Source organism: Equus asinus, chromosome 6 (genome assembly GCF_041296235.1).
Source record: "Equus asinus isolate D_3611 breed Donkey chromosome 6, EquAss-T2T_v2, whole genome shotgun sequence".
NCBI lineage: Eukaryota > Metazoa > Chordata > Mammalia > Perissodactyla > Equidae > Equus > Equus asinus.
In genome coordinates, this window is record NC_091795.1 from 30,542,003 (window position 1) to 30,568,202 (window position 26,200).

General features: G+C 37.5%; 1 protein-coding gene across 2 annotated transcripts in view; it reads right to left on the reverse strand.

Annotated features, from left to right (window-relative positions):
* The window catches only part of DNAH6 (dynein axonemal heavy chain 6), a 249,681-nt gene that overhangs the window by 174,332 nt on the left and 49,149 nt on the right, over positions 1 to 26,200 (reverse strand). For both annotated transcript variants that reach the window (XM_070511881.1, XM_014852847.3), the window contains exons 12-18: positions 22,742 to 22,862; positions 20,242 to 20,393; positions 18,121 to 18,273; positions 13,505 to 13,756; positions 10,192 to 10,320; positions 7,242 to 7,355; positions 3,696 to 3,839 (exon numbers count right to left, since the gene is read on the reverse strand). In XM_070511881.1, the coding sequence (XP_070367982.1) occupies positions 3,696 to 3,839; positions 7,242 to 7,355; positions 10,192 to 10,320; positions 13,505 to 13,756; positions 18,121 to 18,273; positions 20,242 to 20,393; positions 22,742 to 22,862 (1,065 nt within the window). The remainder of the gene's footprint in view (positions 1 to 3,695; positions 3,840 to 7,241; positions 7,356 to 10,191; positions 10,321 to 13,504; positions 13,757 to 18,120; positions 18,274 to 20,241; positions 20,394 to 22,741; positions 22,863 to 26,200) is intronic.

Sequence of the window (26,200 nt, forward strand, 5' to 3'; positions counted from 1 at the left end):
AGCTTTTGCAAAAAGGTTTTAGATCATCCACTAAAAAGATAATCCATAAAAGAAAAATGTATAAATTGGATTTTATTCAAATTAAAGCCTTTTGCTCTGTGCAAATCTCTATTAAGGAACTGAGAAGACAAGCCAGTGACTGGGAAAAAATATTTTCAAGTTACATATTTGAAAAAGGACTTGTATCCAGATTATATAAAGAACTCTTGAAACTCAATAATAACAAAACAAACAACCCAATTAAAAATCAGGCAAAGATCCAAACAGATATTTCATCAAAGAAGATAGATGGATGGCAAAGAGACGTAAGAAAAGATACTCAACATCATTAGTCATTAGAAAATGCAACTTATGACCATCATGGGATACTACTACACATTAATTAGAATGGCTAAAATTAAAACCAAAGCAAACCAAACAAAAAAATCTCCCTAATGATATGTAAAGAAGTCACTCAACTGAACTACAAAAAAACAAACGATCCAATCAAAAAATGAGCAGAGGATATGAACAGACATTTTTCCAAAGAAGATATACAGATGGCCAATAGGCACATGAAAAGATGCTCAACATCACTAATCATCAGGGAAATGCAAATCAAAACTACACTGACATATCGCCTTACACCCATTAGAATGGATATAATCACCAAGACAAAAAATAACAAATGTTGGAGAGGTTGTGGAGAAAAGGGGACCCTCATCCACTGCTGGTGGGAATGCAAACTGGTGCAGCCACTATGGAAAACAGAAGGGAGATGTCTGAAAAAATTAAAAATAGAAATACCATACGACCCAGCTATCCCACTATTGAGTATTTATCCAAAGAACCTGAAATCAGCAATGCAAAGAGACTTATGCACCCAGTCTAGGTTCACTGCAGCACTATTCACAATAGCCAAGATGTGGAAGCAACCCAAGAGCCCATCGACTGACAATTAGATAAAGGAGATGTGGTATATATATATACAATGGAACAATACTCAGCCATAAAAAAGACATAATCATCCCCTTCGCAACCACATGGATGGCCCTTGAGGGTACTATGTTAAGTGAAATAAGCCAGACAGAGAAAGACAAACACTGTATGATTTCAATTATTTGTGGAATAGAAACAAACTTATGGACAAAGAGAACAGTTTAGTGGTTACCAGGGGGAAGGAGGTGGGGGGCGGGGAATGGGTACAAGGGGTGAAGGGGCACATTTATATGGTCTCTGGGAAATAATAATGTACAACTGAAATTTCACAATGCTATAAACTATTATGACCACAATAAAAAAAAATATATATATAAACTAATCAAAGTATGCTCTTCATATATGCCAGTTTATTGTATGTGTGTCATACATAAATAAAGCTATTAAAGTAAAACCTTAAAAGGACAGAAGAAAAACCTCCCTAATGATAACAAGTGCTGGTGAGGATAAGGAACAACTAGAATTCTCATACATTGCCCATGGGAAGGCAAATGTTACAGCCCTTTGAAAACATGTTTGGCAGTTTCTTATAAACATACACTTGCCATACCACGTAGTATTTCCACTCCTAGTTATTTATCCGAGTGACTTAAAAACTCATGTTCACAGAAAAAGCTGTTCATGAATGTTTATAGCAGCTTATTAATAATCCTATAAAACTGGACATAATCCAAATGTCTTTCAACAGGTGCATGGATAAACAAACCGTGGTGATCCAGATAATGGAATACTACTCAGCAATAAAAATTAAAGAGCTATTGAATTACATAAGAATACAGAGGAATCTTATTTTTTAATATTCTAGTTCACAGAGTTGTGCAACTGTCACCACTATCTAATTTTAGAACATTTACATTACCCCAAAAGGAAACCCATACCCATGAGCTATTACTACCCATTTTTCCTTCTCTGCAACGCCTGGTAACCACTAACCTACTTCTCTCTCTGTTCTAAACGTTTTATATAAATGACATCACATGCTATGTAGTCTTTTTGTGACTGGCTTCTTTCACTTAGTATAACCTTTTCAAGGTTCATCTATGCTGTAGCACATATCAGTACTTCATTGCTTTTTATTGCTGAATAACATTCCATTGTATAGATATATCACATTTTGTTTATTCATTCTTTAGTCGATGGACATTTGGGTTTTTTCCGCTTTGGGCTATCATGAATAATGTTGCTATGAACATTCAGATACAAGTTTTTGTGTGAACATATGTTTTTAAGCCTCTTAGGTATATACTTAGGAGTGGAATTACTTGGTAATATAGTAACTCTATGTTTAACATTTTGAGAAACTGTGAAATTGTTTTCCAAAGAGACTGTACCACTTTATAATCCCACCAGCAACAGATACAGGTTCCAATTTCTCTAGATCCTCACCAATGCATTATATAATCTATCTTTTTCATCATAGCCTTGGTAGTGGGTGTGAAGTGGCATCTCATTGTGGCTTTTATTTGCATTTCTCTGATGACTAATAATGCTCAGCATCTTTTCATGTATCTTCTTTGGGGAAATGTCTATTCAAATCCTTTGCCCATTTTAAAGGGTTATGGGCCTTTTTATTTTTGAGTTATAAGAGTATGTTATATATTCTGGGTACAAGTACATGGATGCATCTTAAATGCATTTTTCTAACTGAACAATGCCAGACCCAAAAGACTGCTTATTGTGTTGTTCCATTTATACCATATTCTGTAAAAGGAAGAACTATAGGGATAGAAAACAGATCAGTGGTTGCCCGGGGTTGGGATTGAAGGAGGAGCTGACTACAAAGGGCAGCACAATGGAAATCGGGGGGGGGGATGGAACTATGTCCTATGGTACTGTCATGTTGCATAGATGACTCCACCCATTTGTAAAAACCCATAGAACCGTATACCACAAAAAGTGACTTTTACTGTATGCAAGTTTAGAAAAAATCAACTAGGATTTTGAAGGAATGCAAGATGGAATGAAGACTGTGGTAAATGAATTAGTTAAGACCATATGACATAACCACACTAAGAGAATAAAGAAGAAAGAAACTGACGTAAGTTTGGAAAAGTGTCCTCACTAGATATTATAAGGCCAAAGGGGGAAAAACTGTGCAAAAACACCTTTCTCAAGGGGGAAAATTTACTTTTCATTGTGCCTGAAGCTTTGCTTATTTTTCCTACCCATGTCTTCTTTTAGTCTCTTATCTCACCTTTGAAAAAAAACCTAGAACTGCTTAGAAGGATAAAATCCTTTCCCTTTTTCTTCCCATTTCAGATACTGGTTTAGTAGTGATGGGTTTCAAAGAGCCAGCCCAGCACACCAACTGCCAGGCTTCCCAGCCTTCTTCACACCATGGTACATCTGGAAAATGGCATATTTGTTTGGTGCAGTGGTGTAAATGGACAAGGCTGCCCTAGCCTCATCTGGTCAACTAAGGGCTGAGCAGATCAGTATCTTGGCACACCTAGAATCCACTCCTGCACTATTTCCCCTACCGCTTAGGAAACTCTTACTCTGAATGCCCTGTCTAACCAAGGTATTCAGTTGCATGATTTGGCCAGATGAAGACAGGGATGCAATCTGTGCCTCTGCAAAAACTGAATTTGTCTTTTCTTTCTTCTCTCTCTGCAAAGCCGACTAACTCAAACAAGGAATTCCTGACTTTGGTTTCATTAGCAGCAAGCAGTAACTGATTGACCTGGAGTTTCTGAAATAATTTCTACTAAACTTACCTTTTCTTTCATTTTTTCCACCTTGCTTTTTAGCAGGGGCACTACATTGTTTGGTGGCAGGCCTTTTTCCAATTGAGTCACAAATTTGGCATACTTAGAAACTTGACCGTTTAGAACTTCTGGATCCAGGCTGTCAAATTTGGACTATAAAAATTAGAGGAAAAAAACGCAGAAAAAGAAGTTAAGACATATGAAAAAGGGCAAGCTCGAAATAGTAAAATCTTTTACATTACTCAGATTTTCCAGTAGTTCTATTGCTGATGCAAGTCAACTCTACACTTTCGGAACGGCTTTACTTATTAAGATTGCTAACAGGGCATCAGGCATCACTTATTTATTTCCTTCACGTCCTTCTCTCCCACATCATCAAACAGTATTTCAATCCCTGTCATTTATTCCTGGGGGCTAACCCTTGTAAGGATACAAATAGTTAATTTTTACTTTTGCTCACTAGAAATTTTTCACCTAGTAGTCTCTTATTATTTGATTATGTACCCCTTAATACAAAAGATTTAAAACACCAATATATGCATGTATCTATCAATATATTTCTCAGTTATATAAACATACAAGTGTACGCATATATTGACATGTCAGACAGGACATGGACTGAAGGTAATAGAAAATTTGTAGAAATGGAAAGATAGTCCATGCTCATGGATTGGAAGAATTAATATTGTCAAAATGTCCATACTACCTACAGCAATCTACAGATTCAATGCAATCCCTATCAAAATTCCAATGAGGTTTTTCACAGAAATAGAACAAACATTCCCAAAATTTGTATTGAACTACAAAAGACCCATAATAGTCAAAGCAATCTTGAGAAAGAACAAAGCTGGAACCATCAATTCCCTGATTTCAAACTGTATTACAAAGTTATTGTCACCAAAACAGTATGGTATTGGCATAAAAATAGGCACATAGATCAATGGTACAGAATAGAGAGCCCAGAAATAAGCCCACGCATACATGGTCAATTAATTTACAATAAAGGAGTCAAGAATAAACAATGGGGAAAGAACAGTCTCTTCAATATATGGTGCTGGGAAAACTGGACAGCCACGTGCAAAAGAATGAAACTGGAGCACCGTCTTACACTATACACAAAAACTACCTCAAAATAGATTAAAGACTTGACTGTAAAACCAGAAGATATAAAATTCCTACATGAAAACATACGCAGCAAGCCTCTTGACATCAGTCTTGGTGATGATCTTTTGAATCTGACACCAAAAGCAAAGGCAACAAAAGCAAAAATAAACAAGTGAGACTACATCATACTAAAAAGCTTCCTCACAGCAAAGGAAACCATCAACAAAATGAAAAGGCAACTTACCAAATGGGAGAAAATATCTCATATGTCTGATCATATGTCTCATAAGGGGCTAATATCCAAAATATATAAAGAACTCATGCAACTCAATAGCAAAAAAATAAACAATCTGATTTGAAAATGGGCAAAGAATCTGAACAGACATTTTTCCAAAGAAGATATAACAGATGGTCAATAGGCACATGGAAAGATGCTAATCACTAATCATCAAGGAAATTCAAATCGAAACCACGAGATATCACCTTATTTCTGTTAGATGCTAGAATGGCTAGTACCCAAAAGATAAGGAATAACCAGCGTTGGCGAGAATGTGGAGAAAAGGGAACCCTTGTGCACTGTTGGTAGGAATGTAAATTGTTGCAACCACTACAGAAAAATATACGGAGATTCCTCAAAAAATTAAAAATAGAACTACCATGTGATCCAGCAATTCCACTTCTGGGTATTTATCCAAAGAAAATGAAAACACTAATTCAAAAAGATACATGCACCCTCATGTTCATTGAACATTATTTACAATAGCCAAGACATGGAAACAACCTAAATGTCCACCAGTGGATGAATGGATGAAGAAAAGGTAGTGTATATATACAATGGAATATTATTCATCCATAAAAAAGAATGGAATCTTGCCATTTGTGACAACATGGATGGACCTTGAGGGCATTATGCTAAGTGAAATAAGTCAGGCAAATTCTGTATGATCTCACTTATATGTGAAATCTAAAACAAAACAAAAAAAGCAAGCTCATAGATACACAGAACAAATTGATGGTTGCCGGGGGTGGGGGTGAAGTGGGTGAAGGGGTCAAAATGTACAAACTTCCCATAATAAAATAAATAAGTCGTGGGGACATAATGTACAGCATGGCGACTATACTTAATAATACCTTATTGCATACGTAAAAGTTGCTAAGAGAGTAGATCTTAAAAGTTCTCATCATAAGAAAAAAATTTTTTTCTAACTATGTATGGTGATGCATGTTAGCTAGACTTATTGTGGTGATCATTTTGCAATATACACAAACATTGAATCATTATGTTGTACACCTGAAAGTAATACATGTTATGTGTCAAACGTCTCGATACAAAAAGAAAATTCGTAAACCTTCGTTTTCCTTTCTTTTCTAGATTCAACATTTTCTGACCCCTGCTGGGTCTTTTCTGCGCATTTCCTACAGGGAATTCATCCCACTTTGGAAGCCACTGTTCTAATCTATGGTGGTAGTCAGAAAACTCTCTTTCTTCTTTACTCCTCAGGAACATTTTGTGTTTCTGAAATAAGTGATAAATGAGTTATGCAAGAGCATTTAAAATTCTCTGATGTTACAGCATATACTTGTTTGTTTTCTATTTTCTCCACCAAAAGATAAGTTCTGTGAGGGTTTGGACTTTGTCCTTTTTATTCTCCACTGGTATCCCCAGTACCTAGAACATTCTCTTGGAAACATTTCCTGTGTCACTGTTGTTTACCTCAGATATGTGACTTCTAATTCTAGGTATCAGCACAGGGAGACTGAATGAGAAAGTGTAAAACAGTATTTGTGAAGATGATGGTATTTGTAACATGCCCATTACACTTGAAAGTACAAATGGTCATCTCTTCTGCCTCCAAAAAGGCTGGCCCTTGTTAAGGTTTGACTTTAAGGGTAGACCTTACAAAGCAAACTCTTTGGTACTTGGCCCCCTAATTAAGAGAAATTACTATTGAGCCTCAGAGGAAGTTCCTAGATCTCATTACCCTGATTCTATTCTAACACGGTGAACAAAATGGCCTTCTTTTTATTTAAAGGAAAACAAGAACAGAAACCTAAGCTAACAGCAATCTAAAGCATGTAGACCACAAACAAAATCCTATGATCCTCAAGAACACTTGGGTGTAGTGTATCATAACAGCAATGTGTTCAGAAACCACAAAGCAGTTAAATGTCGTGCAGTGCGTCCCTTTGATGCTCCCTCACTAAATGGAGGACCCAAGAAGCCTGCTTTACAATAACACATTCTGCTCTGTGGCATATAGTGACAGAAAAACCTTGGTGCATTTCACTGGAAAGCTGATAATAATTCCCATAAGACTATAATATTGCATATCTTACTGAAATTAAGAGTATACCAGATTATTAAAAATCGCAATTCATATTATTAGGATTTTAAATTGAATTAATACAAAAATGATTTAAGAATTGAAAGCCCTTTTTTTTTTTTTTTACCTTTAACCATTCTTTTTGGAGTTGATCCCATTCAGACAAAGAACCCCACAGCAAATGTTTGAGCTTCAATTCAGCACTAACTTCTTCCAAAGCTTCAAACTTGGACACTTCCACCTTTAAAAATATAATAAACAAAATGCATATTTAGTTTTCAGATATAAAGATCCTATGTTATACTCCTGTTAGTAATTCTAGATACAGTGACTAATTAGTAGAATACGGTGGGTCCTAAATGGGGAAAGGAAAGGAGAGAGAGAAACAAATGAAAAAAAAAAACCAAATCACAAAACCCCACATATATTCAAATTTCCATCTGAGTGACAAAATGTAACTTTTTATATTTCCTTAGAATTTAAACATTCTTCAAAGACATAAATATTAAAAGAGTACTGTGGGCATTCTTCCCCCAGCTGGATCATACATGTATACACATGCCTGGATGTTTTTGGGAAAACAGATGAGTCTCCAGAGGCACCAATTTTCTTTAGGATGTGTGTGCTTAAATGATAGGCGAGGGAGAAGATGTCTGTGTGGTAGCTGGTGGAGAGGATGAAGAGATTTAAGATGGAGAGGACAGCTTGGTTTCTTACATCTTTATAACCCCATGGGCTGTATATAAACCCTATAGAGAGAAAGGTCACAAGAAAATCTGAAGAAGCTGTTTTCATGAGAAGCATTTTAAGACTGCCTTGGTTTAGAGGTGGAGAAACCTCCAAGGGTTTGGTTGCACAGAAATTGTGAACTCTGTGAGCTCTGTGATAAGCTAAGACTTTGAACATTCCATCCCACAGCAGCAGAAAACACATTCTTTTCAAGTGCACATGGAACTTCCCTAGGATAAATTGTATAATAGGTCACAAAACAAATCTTAGCAAATTTAAGAAGACTGAAGTCATACCAAGTATCTTTTCCAATCACAATTGTATGAAACTAGAAATGAACAACAAGAGGAAAGCTGGAAAATTTACAGGCACGTGGAAACTAACACAATCCTGAACAACCAATGGGTCAAAAAGGAAATAAAAAAATAACTTGAAACAAATTAAAATGGAAACACAGCACACCAAAACCTATGGGATGCTGCAAAGGCAGTTCTGAGAGGGAAATTTATAGTGATAAATGTGCATATTAAGAAAATAGAAAGATCTCAAATGAACAACTTAACTTTACAAATCAAGGAACTAGAAAAAGAAGAACAAACCAAGCCCAATGTTAGCAGAAGGAAGGAAATAACAAAGATCACAGTGGAAATAAATGAAATAGAGAGCAGAAAAAAAGAATAGAAAAGATCAATGATATTAACAGCTGGCCTTTTGAAAAGACAGATAAAATCAAACAAACCTCTAACTAGACTAAGAAAAAAAGAGGGAAGACTCAAATAAATAAAATCAGAAATGAAGAGGAGACATTACAACTGACACCAAAGAAATGTAAGTCTCATAAGAGACTACTATGAACAATTATATGCCAACACATTGGACAACCTAGAAAAAACGGATACGTTCCTAGAAAAATACAACCTTCCAATACTGAATCAGACAGAACAGAAAATCTGAACAGACCAATAACAAGTAAGAAGATTGAATCAGTAATCAAAGACCTCCCAACACTGAAAAGCCCAGGACCAGATGGCTTCACTGGTGAATTCTACCAAACACTTAAGGAAGAATTCATGCCAATCTTTCTCAAACTTTTCCAAAAAAACTGAAGAGGTGGGAATACTTCCAAACAAATCTTATGAAGCCAGCATTATCCCAACATTAGTGATCTAGTCTTGTCTTCACTAAGAATTAGAAATAATTTCCTAGGCCAGTTAGGTCTTCACTCCTATCCCCCAGATGACTGAGGGCTGCAGAAGGAAGGCTGGATTTGAGGTGATCATAAAGGAAGAATTAGTCAAGTACAGATACAGAATGTGGAAGGACGGGGACACACTTCTATTTCAAGCTCTGGCTCAAGCAATGCCATTCTTTGTGACCCAAGGAATGCCCACTTGTTAGTTGTAGCTTTTTATCAAGTTTTTCCTCCATACCTCCCTTCCTACTTTCCTATCTTGCAGGTCGGTTAACTCAACCTGGGTACAGCTTTGACTCTAGTTCTCTCATGCACAAACCTCCTGCCTGAAGTATTGCACTTGAGTGCCAAGCTCTATCTAGTGCCAAGCTCATTATTTTGGAGATTGCTCCAGCAAGCCCTGGGCTCGGGAGTGGACACCTTCTCAGATCACTTTCCGGCCATCCATCTGGGGCTCTGGAGGAGTCAGGTGCATTCCCATGTGAGATCCAGGCACTCCTCCAAGACTTTAGGGTTACTAATAACACCTTCCTCATGGCTGGTGGCCCCTGGTTTTGATCCTAGGAATATTTTCTTTTCTATTCTCTTCTCTTTTTGGTCTCTCTACTAGCTGTTCAGAGCACTTATATCTCTTACCTATCTCTCTTCATTTTTTTTTGAGTGATATCTTTTAACCTTTCAAACCTACCCTTTTGGATCCATCTATTCCTTGGCTTAGCCAAATTCTATTCTTTCATCAAATTGGCACATCAAACTAGGACAAATCAGGCAATATTCATGGAATCATAACATGCATGTGAATGTAACAGAAGCTTGAATATTACTTAAGAAAGGGTAGAGGGGTTTAATTGATCACATTGAAAAATCCACATATGTTTTAACAAAGAAACTATAATCCCTTGTCCGAGGATTTATTTCTAATTCACAGTGACTTTTTAATAGGAAAGATATTTTGTCTCTCATGTATACTAATCTTTAAACACTTCAAAGGCAGGGAACACATCATATTTGTATTTCAGACTGTTCTAGTATGATGACTAGCACAGAGGTGTGACTGAATCATTGAATGTTTACAGTCTCATTGCTGAAAGCGCTTATCCATCAATGCCATTTCTATACACACATTTTAAAAATAGATGCGTAGAGCTGTTATTACCTTAAAATTCTTCTGATAGGATTTAAATTGAAATGCGCGTTTTTGAAGATCATCTAGAACTAATTGCAGATCATTCAACATGACCTTTATTTTGTCTTGATCAGCATTAATATCCAAAATCTGTGGATCCTGTAAAATTAAGATAGTTTTTGATTAGTCATTCTTCTTTTTTAATGTAGACCATTAAATTAAATGAATTTATAAGCATTTCAAAAAATACTTTTTCTAATTCTCTTTTCACTCTGATTTTTAGAAAATATGTTAAAATGGCTGCTTTTCCTAAATTTTAAAGTAATGCATATACATTCTAAGAAGTACAGAAAAGTATAAAGAAGTGTCATGGTAATAACATTGTTTTTAAATAGTACCTAATTTATTTTCCCTCATCCACTTTCATTTCCCACACTTCAACCAACATGACTTCAGGTAAGGAGAAGTAAATGCAATAGGAAAGAGAAGGAAGAGGATATGATATAAGGAAAATTTCCATTTTACAATAAAGAAAATAGAAAGCCCTTTGATTTCTGAGAGGGAGGAAGAGAGAAAATAAAGAATAAATGATCAGACATAAAATTTCCAGCTGACCTCTTGGGGTTGAAACCCCATCCAGTGAATGGGAATGGAAAAGCTCAGGAGAAAAGTAGAAACACCTAACTAGGTTTGGGAAAATCTGAGAAATTGGAAGCCTCTGAGAATTATTATAGCCACAGCTTGGGGAGGCCAATCTCTGATTCAGCATGGCCCTGCATTCAAAATGGCAACATGCTGTAAAGTAGAAAAAGCAAAGGGAAGTGTCCAGGCAGAAGGGGCTTGTGTTGACATTCTGGTGCTTCACGGCTTGGTGTGGTATGTGGGGACTGTGAAGTTCTCACGTGCCTTGATTCTGGCAGTGGGAAGTCCTGCAAGAACTGGTAGACCAGAATTCTGAGGTCAGGATGAGAAAGGCACAGATTACTTGATTGTAGACTATGGCAAAAATGACGGCTGTGGCAGCAGAGTCTAGCGTGGTACCTAAAGAACTAGGAAGGACCCTTAGCTAACAGCTGCCTGGGACAACCAGGCCCAGCCCAGCCAAACTGCACCGGAAGCACCATGGTCCACAGGGATTTAATCCCATCCACCAGGAGGAAATACAAATTTCCTCTTATCAAGCAAGAGGTGGGATGGGATGGTGGCAAGGGTGAAGAAATACCTAATAGGGAGTTTGGATCTTAAATTGAATTAAAATCTATCCCAAAGAGACCAAGGTAGAATGAAATAGATATTTCAAACAGAAATAAATTGTAATCATCAATCGTCACATTTAGGTTTTTTCCTCCGACTTCCACCATCAGCAGGAGTGGCGGTCTTGACAGCAAGATGATATCATTTATGGAAATAATGAAGTTGCAGTTCTTTGCTCAAGAGTGGTAATGAATTAATTCCAAATCCTCTATAAAAGCAGCACTTGCTGCAGAGAACACTGGCTATCATTTTCATGCACGTGGATCATGTTTTTTAAAATGCATGACTACACAGAAGGCACTAGCTAGCACTTTTGCTCTCTCTATTGATCTATCTGTACAGACAAGTATTGCTCCTAAACAGAGAACAAGGATTCATACTTTTTAATAGTCTGCGGTGTCTGGAATACAGTACAGAGTACAGCAGTTAATAGCAGACATTTTTTTTTTAAAGATTTTATGTTTTTTCCTTTTTCTCCCTAAAGCCCCCAGTACATAGTTGCATATTTTTAGTTGCAGGTCCTTCTAGTTGTGGCATGTGGGACGCCAACTCAGCATGGCTTGACGAGTGGTGCCATGTCCATGCCCAGGATCCGAACTGGCAAAACCCTGGGCCGCAGAAGCGGAGCGCGTGAACTTAACCACTTGGCCATGGGGCCGGCCCCTAATAGCAGACTTTTAATCATTGGAAGCAGACTGCATAAGCTTGAATCCTGGTTCCTCCATTTACTATTTGTGTGACCCTGGGAAAGTTACTTAACTTCCCTGTATCTTGGTTTCTTTCTCTACAAAATGTGAATAATAAAATCTTATAGGTGTTCTGAGAATTAAATGAGTTAAAACATGCAAACATATATAAGAATGTTCCTAGAAGCATTATGAATCATTGTCAAAAACTGTAAACAATCCCAATGTCCAAGGACTGTGGGATGGATAATTGAATTGTGGCATACAATGAAATACTGTATAGCAACAACCGTGGATAAACATCCACATACAGGAACACGGATAAATCTCAGGAATGTAACAAAATCCAAAAAAGGGCATACTATATGATTCCACTTAACTGAAGTTCATAAACAGGCTAAACTAACCTATGGCATCAGAATTCAGGGTAGTCGCTGCCTTTGGAGAGGAAGGAAGAGATAGTGAGCAGAGGGGACACTAATGGTACCAGTAACATTATAGTTCTTGACACGAGTAGGGGACACATGGATGTGGTCACCTTACGATAATTCATTGTACAGTTATTACAGTTATGTACAGTTTTCTGTGTGAAAATACAAAAATACTTCAATACGAAAGTAAAAACAATGCCAAGTCCTTAGAACAGTACTTGACACATGGTAAGTACCCAATAAATGTTAGCTACTTTTACCTTTTCATTGCAATACATAAAAATGTACATTGTAATCTTTAACGTCTGCATTGCATTCCTTTGAGCTAATGTACGCTAACACATTTTATTAATCCACTGTTGATGGACATTGAGTTTTTCCAATTTTTCAGATTTAATTATAACTTACATGGCTTTATACTTCTGTGATAAGATTTAGTCAATATTAATAATAAAATAGTGGATCATTACAAAATCATATTTTAACATATGCTTCAGTTAAGAATCACCCAGATGTCTATGCCAAATTCTTAAAAAAATTCCCCTTGTATCTTTTGTATAGTAAAATTGGTGCAAGTTAACCAAATACTCTTCATTAACATTTATCAATTTATACTTTGCCTCTTCCTAAATGGCTAAGCAAACTTCAGAATTGTGACAATAGCTATAAAATATGCTAACAAGTTGTAAAACACTCATTTAAAAATGATAAATACAAGCTAGGAGAAAGAAAATTCAATATTACATATATGCTTTCTTCACAATGGTCTGGAATTTATTCGGTACTCAGAGGTTCAGAAACAGTTTCAATTTTAAATAGCAGCTCAAAGACATTGTTTATTGATTAGAACAAAACCATAAAAACAAAAAGTTAAATCAGATTAAAATGAAATATGCTCCTTAAATGGTTTAATTAAAATGTAATAGTCAAATTTTACATAGATTATTTTTTAAAAACCCTGTGTTGGCTTACCTGTGCTTGCAGCTTCACTTCGTTCACTTCATTGCTTAGCTCTTCAAGATCTCTTCCCAAATGCAGACAAAATTGCTTAATCCTTGTTTCCCTGTCCCCCACAGATTTATCAATGGCATTCCGAACAGCTACAATGGAGGGCTTCATAGTAGCAAAAACAGCAAAGTCTTCAGGAGGTGTGGGAACCTGGTATTGTTCAATGAGCTTGTACATTTGAACCACTACATTCGCTTCCTCTTCAAGGCTTTCGATCTAAACAGAAACATAGTTGCTTGTTAAATATATCAGAGTCCTATTATACCCTTTAAATTTTGTCTAATAGGAGACAGATGCTGTGCACCATGTGGCGCACCATGAACATCATGCTGTGAATAGCCAGCACATGAGGAGTGTGTTTAATGATGTGATCAAACTGGCTGAAGCGTGCTGGGTGATAAATACAGCCATCGCTACAATACAGGTAATCAGACCCGGGAGTACGTTGTTCAGAGCTGAGCACAGTTAGCACTAGTCTTACAAATGTTTATTTCTCTCTCTTCTCTCTCTCTCTTTTGTTGCCTAGTGGCATTAAACAGTGCCAATATTTAAAGTTTTCAGACAGAACACATGCTGTGAGGATGCTCAGTTGTAATATCTGAGCTTCCAGGCATGTGTGCTGAGCAGTGATTGTTCCAGAGCAGGCCCCGAGGTCTGGATAGGCCATCATCCTGGCTGCATGTTCCCCACTATCCTTTAATAAATGCTTTTACTACTTCCAACTGATTACGAAACGCCTTCACTTTGATGTCCTACCTTCAGTGGACAGTGTCTTTCCTAATTTTGTGGCAAGGATTTAATTTGGGGGGAACCCACCTCTCCTCCACTCTGCCACATGGTTTTAGAGGGAGCAGCCATGTTCACACAACTCGACCCAACCTCCCGGCCCTAAGCTGAACCAAGCAGCATCATATCGGGACCTGGTGAACCCAGCTCAGTTGACCTCTCCCTTGAACGTGGGGAGAGTTAGACTGTAGGTGCTGGCAGAGACCATTTGCTTTCACATGGAAACAAAGCAGGTCCTTAACATGAGAAGATAAATGCAGAGGCTTTTGGAGAACTGGTTCTCAACCTTTAGCTTGCATCACAGTTACTTGGAAAACTTGTTAAAACACAGATTATTGGGTCCTTCCCCTGAGTTTCTAATTCAGAAGGCCTAGGTTGGGGCCCGAGAATATGTATTTCTAACAAGCTCCCCAGTGATATTGATGCTGTCGGCTTGGACCCACACTTTCAGAACTCCTGTTCTAGAGAGGAGCAGAGATGAGAGATGGAAAGAGAGATGCCTTTTTGGTTTCCCTACCCTCCTCTAGTCCCTACTTCCTGTCCCTTTTAAAGGCTATATTCTCCATGCCTTTGGAGTCCAGAAGACATCGCCGCAAACTTAGAATAAATATTCTTATTTTTCTAAGATAACTACATGAGTTTTTGTTACTTTCAACCAAAAGTGTCTAACACCTTAAACAAGTTATAAACAGAACTAAGTCTCTGTACACCAAGATCTGTTCATCTTCCTGTATCTCCTGTCCTTGAAGTAAGCATATGTCCAGGTTTTTCTGGAAGTGTCCTGCTTTACACTGATTGTCCCGGCATGGTGATTAATAGTGTCTCTTTCGCTCTCAACAGTGGCCTGGTCAGAGAACAATTATGTGCCCTGCCCTACCTACACTGGTTCATGATACTACTCTCAACCTGTTCCTTATAGAAAGATACCCCAGAATGATCTCGGACTTGTCTTGTCCTCTCATCCAGTTGCCCACTAAATCCTTTCAAGTCTACTTACTTAACAACTCTAGAATCAGTTCCTTCTCTCCTGTCCTTGAAAATAGTGCTTTAGCTGCAGTTCACCACTTTCTCCACCAAACCCCCTTTCTCCACAGCATACCAACTGCCCTTGTCCTGCTGCCTCAGGTCTTTGCACACGGCTTTTCCTCTCCCTGGAAGGCCTACCTGAATAGATGTACTTTAGGACATAGCTTAAATTGCCCATCCTCCACAAAGCCTACTGTGACCCATAGGCAAGAATGACCACAAACCCCCAGTCCTACAACACTGTTTTGTACCTATACCCATTGCATAATGACTATCTGCTTTCATTTAGGCTCTGAGCTTCTTGAAAGCAGGTTTACTCATTGTTATAATCCTTGCACCCTGCTAAATAGGTATTCACTAAATTTTCTGAATGGATGGATGAGCTTCCAAAAAAAGCTGTTCATTTGTGGAGAGCATCTCTTAAGGGAAACTGCTTCCCCGACACATCACCCAGCAATGTACAGACAACCTCATGGAGATGGGACTCAGTCTGGGTTTTCTGCATGGCACATCAACTCTCCTGTTCTGGAACCTCCGAGTGAGTACAGTCTAACTTCTGCAATGTGACCTTACCTTCCTGTCAGAGTTTAAATAACAGGATGGGGGGAGGGTGCTGAATCCATTTATTAGCTTTTAAGAGTTAACACTGGAATAGAGAGATTCTCTCTTGGTGATTGGCTAGACCGGCAATGTAACCTGGAAGCCGCTGGTGGCCACGTTTGCTGCTATGGGATGAAGCAGCAGAAGCAGCCTGTCTGCAGATGGAGAGAGACAAAGCGGACCCTCAGAGAGATGCAGTGGGGACAGATGGAGAGAGAGGATTGCCTGGGTTTCCTCAGCCTTCTCATTCCTGGTTCTGGAAGTTCTTAAGCCTACTTACACTCTTGATGAAGGGGGTGGGGTTCTATGAAATACTCTTGAATCCTTAAATAGGGTCCTTATTTTTGGCCTAAGCTAGCTCATGTGTGTTTTGGTTATGTGTCCAAAGAATCTTAATGAATAGCATAAATAATAATAATAATAATTGGCATCTTTAGACTCCTGGTATGATGTATGAGCAAACCTGAGGGAGAACGACAATTATCTGCCCTTTTATGAAGGTGCTGTTTCTTGAAATGAGAAACGAAATTGTTACTTTTATAGGCACATGGGATAGACTTTAAAGCAGTACCCCCTTATCCATGGGGGATATGTCCCAAGACCCCCACTGGATGCCTGAAACTGTGGATGGTACCAAACCCTATAAATATTATGTTTTTTCCCATACATACGTACCTATCATAAAGTTTAAATTATAAATTAGGCACAGTAAGAGATTAACAACTAAAAGTAAAACAGAACAATTATAATAATACACTGTAATAAAAATTACCGTAGAGCTTAGCAACCTCAGAACACTTTTTTTTCTTTCCTTATTAAGTCGAGAACTTTCACCTTTTCACTAAAGGAGGCACTTTACATCTTCTCTTTGGTATATCCAAATTGCCGGCATCACTACTCTTGCACTTTGGGACTATTTTAAGTAAAATAAGTGTTCCTTGAACACAAGCACTGCCATATCACGACAGTCAATCTGATATCTGAGATAGTTACTAAATGACTAACGGGCGGGTAGTGTAGACAGTGTGGATCTGCTAGACAAAGGGATGATTCATGTCCTGAGTGGGACAGAGCAGGACAGTGTGAGATTTCATCATGCTACTCAGAACTCACACAATTTAAAACTCATTTCTGGAACTTTCCATTTAATATTTTTGGATTGTGTTTGATGCAGGTAATTGAAACTGTGGAAGGCAAAACCACAGATAAGGGGGGAATACTGTGCTATTAATTCTTTTACTACAGAACAGGCTATCCAGGTGTTAATCACTTATGTCACCCGGTTTATATTTTTTTATTTGTAACATATCTTTAATTTCCAGATATATTAAAAAATAATTTATCACTATTTCAAATGTCAATTTGATATGAATGAAAGCTTATGAAAAACTGACTATTGAAACTATGTAAATGCTAGATTGCCTGCCACAGGGAAAAGCTTGAGATGAGGAAACCAATTTCCAGAGAGAAAGAAATAAGGAAGACAAAAGACTGTGTGTGTGTGTGTGTGTGTGTGTGTGAGAGAGAGAGAGAGAGAGAGAGAGAGAGACAGAGCTGGCCCCATCATTTGTGTCACTTGAATCCCCATATCTACTGTTCTCTCCCCACCCCCACTTCTCTATTTAAGCTAGTTTGAGTTGGGTTTTTTCATTCATAAAGGTAAGGTTGCTGACTATTATGCAAATATAGGTTAAAAGTGAAGACTTCCATTGTGACTCGTCTCTAGATTACAATTCTATTACCATTTATCACAAATAAGAATCGAAATAAACTGTGGGTGAGGACATTGGCTTTGTGGTCAGAGATCCAAATTTAAATTCTGGCTCTACTCCAAAAAAGCTCTGTGATCTTGGACAAAATAATCTACCTTAGTCCCCTTTACTCATCTGCAGAATGAGAATAAAAATTATCTATACTTCTTAAGTTTTTGTGAGGATTTAAAACGTAATGTGTGTAAAAATTTTAGTGAAAAGCCAGACTAGCGGTAAGGGTTTGATCAACGTTAGCTGTCGTTGTTGCTGTGATGTAGGGCATCCACTTACTTTGTCTCAAAGTGTTTAGGATGTTTTGACAGATGTTTCTTGACCTTCAGTTCCTCAATTTCTTTTATTTGTCTTTCTTATCTACCACAAGATCTGGAATATTGAGTTATATAAGAATCAACTCACCCTTTCCTGAATTTCATCAAGAAATACTAAGCTGTTAACATATTCTATGGTGGTCGTTGGAATAAATTCAAGTTTATACTCTGCATCTTGTGCCTCAGAGATAATAGTGTCCACTTTTTTCTTGCTTTGACGAGGAAGCATAAAATTTAGCACCTAGGAAAGAAAAAAAATGTGAATCACAACTACTTGAATATTTCCATTTTATTACATATTTTAGATAAATCCTAATTGAATGTCTGTTAAGTCAGCAGGTACAGGAAACTGCAGTATATATGAGGGGCTCGTTTTGTTTTTGGTGAGGAAGTTTGGCCCTGATCTAACATCTGTTGCCGATCTAACGTCTTGCCCATCTTCCTCTATTTTTCCGTATGTGGGATGCCTCCACAGCATGGCTTGACAAGTGATGTGTAAGTCCATGGCTAGGATCGAAACCTGTGAACCGCAGGCCACTGAAGTGGAGTGTGTGAACTCAACCACTATGCCACTGGGCCCGCCCCTGAGGGGCTGCTTTTTCACATTAAATCACTGCTAGTTGAATAAACCAACAGGAAGGGCAGGTTTTCAAGATCATTTTCAGAACAAACTAGATTGTGCAGCTTATTAAAAGTTTTCCTAAATGCTCTGATCTCTTGTAAGCACCCTTTCTATTACTTTGCCTTATGTAGTAGACATTGCGGTGCCCTCCCCAGCATCAATTCCACTCCTTTCATGTTGGATGGTAGCATTGTGGTTTGGGAAAAGTGACCTCTCCTTCAGAAACAAAGATGGAGTCTGACTGATCATTAGGCAAATTATAAGTATGGCTTCCTTTGGCCAAGGAGATTGGATTAGGGCAGACCTCTGACCTTCGCTGATCTAATCAGATAGAAGCCCAGGACTTTTGTTTAAGGCTGAGAGGGATGTGTGCTTGGAATCTCAATCTCTCTTTCTTTCTCTGTCTGTAAATAAACAAGGAAATAATGAGCCTATGGAGCTTTTGACAACCATTTCACAAACGTGAGGGAATGCTAGCTTTAGGATGAAGCTGGCACATCAGGAGGCTCAGTATAGACAATGAAAAACATTGGGTCCTCAGTAACACAATTGGGTCACTAGACGAAACCTCCCTGATACCCATCCGCCCTTTGGTCTTTTTAGATGCATAGTCCATAAATTTTCTGAATGCTTAAGCAGTTTGAGTTTTCTTTGGTTTGGTAGGTAGTAGTGCTCAAAAATTTGTTGAAATTGAATTGAATTTGCTCCAATTATATATTTTTTTCCTTTTTTAACAGGTGAAGAAGCAAAGCTCTAGAAAAAAGCCCAATGCCATACAGCTCATTAAGGACAGAACAGATCCTGGCACTCAGGTCTGCAGTCTTTTATACAGCACTGTCTCTGTCATCTACACTAGGGTTCAGCAAAGGTTTTCTGTAAGGGCCGGATAGTAAATCTTTTAGATTTGCAGGACATCATCTCTGTCACCACTATTCCACTCTGCCCTTGTAGTGAGAAAGCACCCACAGGCAATACATAAGCAAATTGTCATGGTTGTGTTCTAATAAAACTGTAGGTACGAAACAGGTGGCAGGCTGGATTGGCCCGTGGGCTCGTTTCCCAGTCCCTGTTCTACACCGTCGCCTCTCTGGAGGGGTTTGATTATACATAGGTCAACTCCGGCTTCAAAGGAAGGCCCGAAAGTTACTATAGAACCAGTAAAAATTTCCTCAGCTCTACAACTCACCAAAATATAGTCAGATATTTAGGGACAGTTTCAGATCAGCAAATGATCTCCTAACTTGATCTCAGTATCCTAGAATCAACCAGCATTCCCACTAGACACTAAATTGTTACAAGCAATCTCTCTTCTGCAAGAAGCTTTGAAGTGCTCCAACAAAGGAAAAAGGAGTGGGAGTCAGAGGCTGGTCTGAGCGAGGCCCGCAGTCCCCTCCCTTCCCTCCTCTGAAATCTGACTGTGCTTGGGACAGAAAGAAGCACGTGGGACTTTTCCTAGCAATTAATTTTAGACTTACGTTAATTTTCAACATCTGCAATATTAGAAAATAAAGATAGTTTACTTGCGGTAGAAAAATAAAAAAATAATTGTAGAGGCCATAATTGCAATTTTTCCTAGTTCATAGTTACCTCCAAGCATCGCAAAGGTGATGGAATTAGTTTTTCTTTTAGCAGCTTAGTGTCAATGAGCAGCAATCCCACGTTTCTGGTGGGTCGTAGAGCTACCACATCCTTGTGCTGTCTGTGATATTTTTCCAGTTGTTCGCTAAAGAACTGAACATCTACATAAAATAAAGCATAAAATACATCATATCAAATTTTAAGGGATCATTATAAAATATGTTAAAAATCATGGCAGTAATAAATTTATATATGTATTTGTGTAACTATCCATATGTAGAGTACCTTGTATAACTTTAAAATTTTAATTTGTAATGCTTCACATTTTATTCTTGTAATAAAGAAACCAATGTTTAATAATTAAGTATGTTTTAAAATAATAATTAAATATGTAAATATGTTTCTGGCTATTAAGAGATGGCAGATGAAAATAACTTGTAATTGCATTAGAGGCCCTAGTCTGGAATGGACTAGATTGTAGAGTCAGGTTGGTTTGAAGTTGGGCTTAATCTAAGGGTTCTCCTATGTGGCACCTCAATGTAAAGCATTTTGAGGATATTAACAACAAAAGTTCGAATCACAAGAGATCAAGCATAGCTAAAGTGATGCCCACCCCTCTTCCCAGCACCTCTCTGCCAGCCCTGCTCCCCAGCCCATGGTTAAGGCCTTTGGCAGTAGCACCTGCCATATGCCGCAGTTGCATTTTGATAATCTTCCTGCCTCTCTTTTCTCCCTTCTCCAAGCTGCCTGGAACAGTGGAAGCACGATTATTCCTGAATACACTTTTATCATACTGTTGGTCAAAAGCAGTTCTTTCTAACTCACATATGATACTAAACTACTCTGCTTGTCTTTCAAAACCCTGTCTCCTCTGGGCCTTTAAAATGTAGCTCAATTTATTTCTAATTACTTCCTCTGCTTGGGTCAGGTGGATTTCCTTACTACTGCTCCCCGTTCTCCTATAACCCTCCTGTACCTCCCAGAGTTTAGGAGTCCAGGCCAGTGTGCTCCAAAGTCCCAGCCAACAAATAGTTAATACCTGCAAGACCCTGGTTCTAGCATTGAGACAGAAACGACAAACCAAGGCAGGACTGGATTAAGACCAATTTAGGAGTCTGGTGACCTCATCCAGTTGGGAACTTGGCGAGGGGTCAAAGTTATCCAGTGTGATGAATGTGCTAGCAGGAGACTAGGAGGCCTTGGGCTCAAGGCTATGAGTAGAAGATCTAAGTGATTAAAACCAGTTATTTGGGTTAGGCCTACTTCCTGTGCTGAAATGCCAGGCTCCATAGCTTACTGCCACCGTGGTGGTGTGCCATAGCATGCGAGGCACTGTGTCTCTGTCAGTCCACTCCCGTGCAGCACACACTAGGTCTCAGTGTGACACTGCTGTTGAAGAACAGTGGAACTAGACTTGTCTCATTTTTGTGTTTTCTAAACTCATGCCCCACTTTGGTCTCTCTAACAAGTCAACGTTTTGAAAAAAGGGGTTTGTTTCAGAGTTTAAAAATTCTTATGTCTTAAGGGACATAAGAATTGGACACAATGCCTGCTCTTGGACTAGATCCTGGGCTAAACCAGCTGCAAACTGCTTTATTTTGGGCATTTTGAAAATGGACTAGACATTGACATTAAAAGATTAGTTTTTTAGATGTGATAATATTACTTTGGTTCTGTAGGAACATGTTTTTTAAAGATGCATATTGAAGTATCTAATTTAGAGATGGAATGTCTGATTTACTTTAAAATACTTCAGCATAATAAAAATAAAAAATGGAAAGAAATACATAAAAATTTATAGAAAAAACTAGTGCTGGTTCATGAGGCAAAGTAGCAAAGTAAACTTTTTTGTGTACATAAAAATAAAGCAATAAAGCCAGTTCACCAAATAAAAAAAGGATATAAATGATATGCTTCACATTTTTAAATAGGAATAACAAATAATATGTACTTAATTTTCACAATCATCTAAGAACTTCCTGCCCTGAATTTTCACTTGGGTCTTGTAAATTATTTTATTTTGTTGAAGATAATGAGTTTAATAAAATCATTTCCCCTTTGGTCTAATTTCAGGACTGAGAGTTGTTCATTCACACCCACCAGGTTGAAATATGGCTGCAAAAATAAAGAGAGACTTGAATTTCTGAGATAGGAAAACACGTCTATAAACATTGTTTGAAGGATGTAGAGGTAGACATTCCTTTCGACTCCTCCCCATATGCAGGCTATCCAGCCCTAGCGCTGGACAACTTCACACTGGAAAATAAGCCATTAGGGAGGCATTGCTCCCCAAAATGTCCTAAAATAAGACAGTAACACTGAGAGAAGCCAAAGAAAAAAGTAATTCTACAGAAAATAACCTAGAAATGAACAAACTCTTGTCTTTTGTCAGGTCAACTATTTTGGGCCACCATTTCTGTCACCATACACCACCAAGCAGAAACCCAGAATACTATAAACCTCAGTATCCCTATCAAGAATAATTAGTAAAGACAAATGGAAAACTTACCAGGTTCTTGAAGTTTAAGAGCTTGTAAATCAAGACTTTCATTTTCCTTAAAGAATATCTGGAACTTTTCAAATGTAGCTGCATATAATTGAGCCGATTCAAATGCTGCCTGTATGGTTTCCTAAATGTTATAAACAAATAGACAAATACAATTTTATTTTTCTTGAGCAGAATTCAATTCAATATAACCAACCAACGAACCAATCAAACACAAACGCCTTCTCTGTGTCCAAGAATATGCTCTGACCGGGGGATACATGAGTGAAGGAAGATACCATCCTTGAGGACAAGGAGCTGTGAACAGATTCTCTTATGAAATTTAAAATAATACATCTTCAAATCTGACTTTTGAAGAATTGTTCCTTATGACTCAAAGGAAGCACATTTGTAATTTTTTTAGCTTCATGGCGAACTTATACATCACTAGTAAACATACGGCAAGAGACAATGTCTGTTTACTTTCCCAACTGCAGATTTTATGTCTTAAAGTGCTTTTGAGCAAAGGCAAAAGTGTTCAGCATATCTACAAAATGACTTGCTTGATCTTGCTATCAATCCTCTGTACTGGCAAGTCTCTTATTCCAATATCCTTCATGATTTGCCCTAATAAAAACCTTTCCTTTATCTCTCTTAAACTTGGCTTCAACCTGCCCTTCCCCACAAAGTTTTTTCAAACCAAAACAGTAATTTCCAATCATTTCAGCCCCTTTAATACCTATACCAATACATACTATCATATTTCAATGCCTATGAAAGGCTGCAAGGATCTGTTTGTTGGCGGTCTTGGTCCATGACTCCCTGGCTGTACTCCATAAACTTCCCTTCTATTTCCTACCAAGACTTTTTTCAATGGACTGCAATTTGTCCCAGAGAAGATCAATGGAATTGCTCATTCCCAACACATCAATGCCAGGGTAAGTGGCTCAAAGCCATGCTCTACGGATAGTGGCTAGTAGTAGAAAATTTAATTACATAGAATAACACATACCCTATATGGCTATATTTAGTTGTTCATTCATTTATTTCCTTTTAATAGGTTCTTATATTTCTTCCAGAATATTTCTACTGTTTATTTCTTTACATTAAAGATTGAGAGGAAGAAACTACGTCAAATTTGTATCTCCTTTGAGCTGACTTAGAGTCTTTGATATGTGATCATGCAGGTGACAGAAAAACAAAAGGAGGCCCATAAATGGAAAGCTCCACCAACATGTTCAAAATATGATTGGAAACCTTTTTATTTTGAAATAATTTCTGATTCACAGGCAAGTTGCTGGAATAGTACAAAGAACTCCATTTATCTGTCACCAAAATTTCCTAAATTTTAACAACTTATCACATTTGCTTTATCATCCTCTCTCTATATATATTATTTTACTCCGAACCATTTGGGAGAAAGTTGTAGACACAACAGACTTCAACCCCAAATATTTCAGGGTTTGTTTATTAAACACAAGGACATTTTCTTACATAACCATAGTTCAATGATCTAAATCAGGAAATTAAAATTGATATTATTATCTAATTATAGACCTTATATAAATTTTGCCATTTGTCCCAATAATGTCTTTCATAGAAAAGAAAAAAAGATTTTCAGATCCACTATCCTATCCAGGATCATGTATTGCATCTTATTATATCTCTTTGGTTCCCTTTAATCTGGAACAATTCCTCTAACTTGCTTTGTCTTTTATGACCTTTACATTTTCAAAGAGTATCTCATTTGTGTGTGTTTATACTTCCTAATGCTTAGATTCAGTTATACATTTTGGCGGTAATACCGCAGAAGTGATGTATGTTCTCAGTGCATCATGTCAGAAGGCACGTAAGGTCGATTTGTCCCATTACTGGTGATAACACGTTGATTAAGGTGGTGTCTGCCAGGCTTCATCACAGCAAACTTACTATTTTCCCCCTTGAAATCAATAAGTATCTTACACAGAGATGCTCTGAGACAATATCCTGTTTCTCATCCTACTTTTGTATACTCGTGTTAGTGTGTATCGAAGATTCTTGCCTTTCTGAGGATGAGTAACTTCATTTCATTATCCAAAATACATTTACTTATTTTCTACAATACTCAGAAAGTAGTTTCAGAATTGCTAACACACTAATACCACTGTGAAAAACAGACTAACTGGAATTAAATATTTGTTATAGTTACAGTTGTTATTAGCCTAAGGGTATATGGACAAAATAGTGTGTTTAGTTACTTGGTTTAGTTTTTTTCCACCTTCCTTTCAGTGTGGCTATGCTATTCATTTGAAATACATTCAGCTTCATTTGTTTTGGTTTGCATCCTATTTTAGGGTTTTGCTTCCCACTCTTGTTGATTTTTTTAGAGCTATACTAAAACGCAGAGTCAGGAGACTGTCACTCCTCCCATCTTCTCCACTCTGTACCCCCCATCCTCATTCTTTCTACCCCATTCCCACTCTCTCCCCTAGGCAACCAATTTCCTCAGTTTCTGGTTTATCCCTCCCCCGCCCATATTTTCTGACATAAAATGTTGCATACTATAGATATTCTTTTGTGCTATGCCTTTTTCACCTAACACGATAGCCTGCCAATCACTCCATATTGGTTAATAGCTATTTTCCTCATTATTTTGTTCAGCTGCATAATATTTCTCTGTGTAAACGTACCATAATTTATTCAATCATTCTCCTATGTATGGCTATGTTGGAAGTTTTCAATATTTTGCAATAATAACAATGCTGCAATAAATAATCTAGTGCACACATACTTTTGTATTGTTGCACATGTATCTTCAGGGTATATCTTTAAAGGTGGTATTGCTGGATCAAAAAGGACATGCACATGTAGTTTTGCCATATATTGCTAAATTCTGCTTCATCATTTGCATTCCCACAAGTAAAGTGTGAGAGTGCTGCTTATCCACAGGTGGTGCCATACTGTCACTAATCTGATAGTTGAGAAGTGCTACTTCAATTTTGTTTTAATTTGCATTTATCTTATGAATGAGGTGGAATATATTTTCATATGCTTAGGTGCTATTTTTTGGTGAATTTTCTCTCATATGTTTTGACCATTTTTCTTCCTAGTTTTGGTCTCCTCCCTCTCCCCCATTTGTAAGAATGTTTGTGTATTAGGAATATTAGCCCTTAGCTGTGATATAAGTTTTGCAAATATATTCTATATTCTCCTAGTTTGTAATTTATTTTAACTTTGTGATTTTTTTTGCCTTGAAAAGTTTAAAAAAAATTTTATAGTCAAATTTATCAATCCTATTATTGCTTCTGGATTTTGAGTTATAATTATATTGGCTTTCCATTTGAGTAAGATTATAGAATTCAGCTATGTTTTCTTCTAGTACTTGTATGGTTCTATTTTTTCTTTTTACTTTTAGAGCCCTGATTCAGTTATTCTTATGTACAAAGTGAAATATGGATCCAATTTTATCTTTGCTCAAATATCTAATCAGTTGTCCCAGAATTA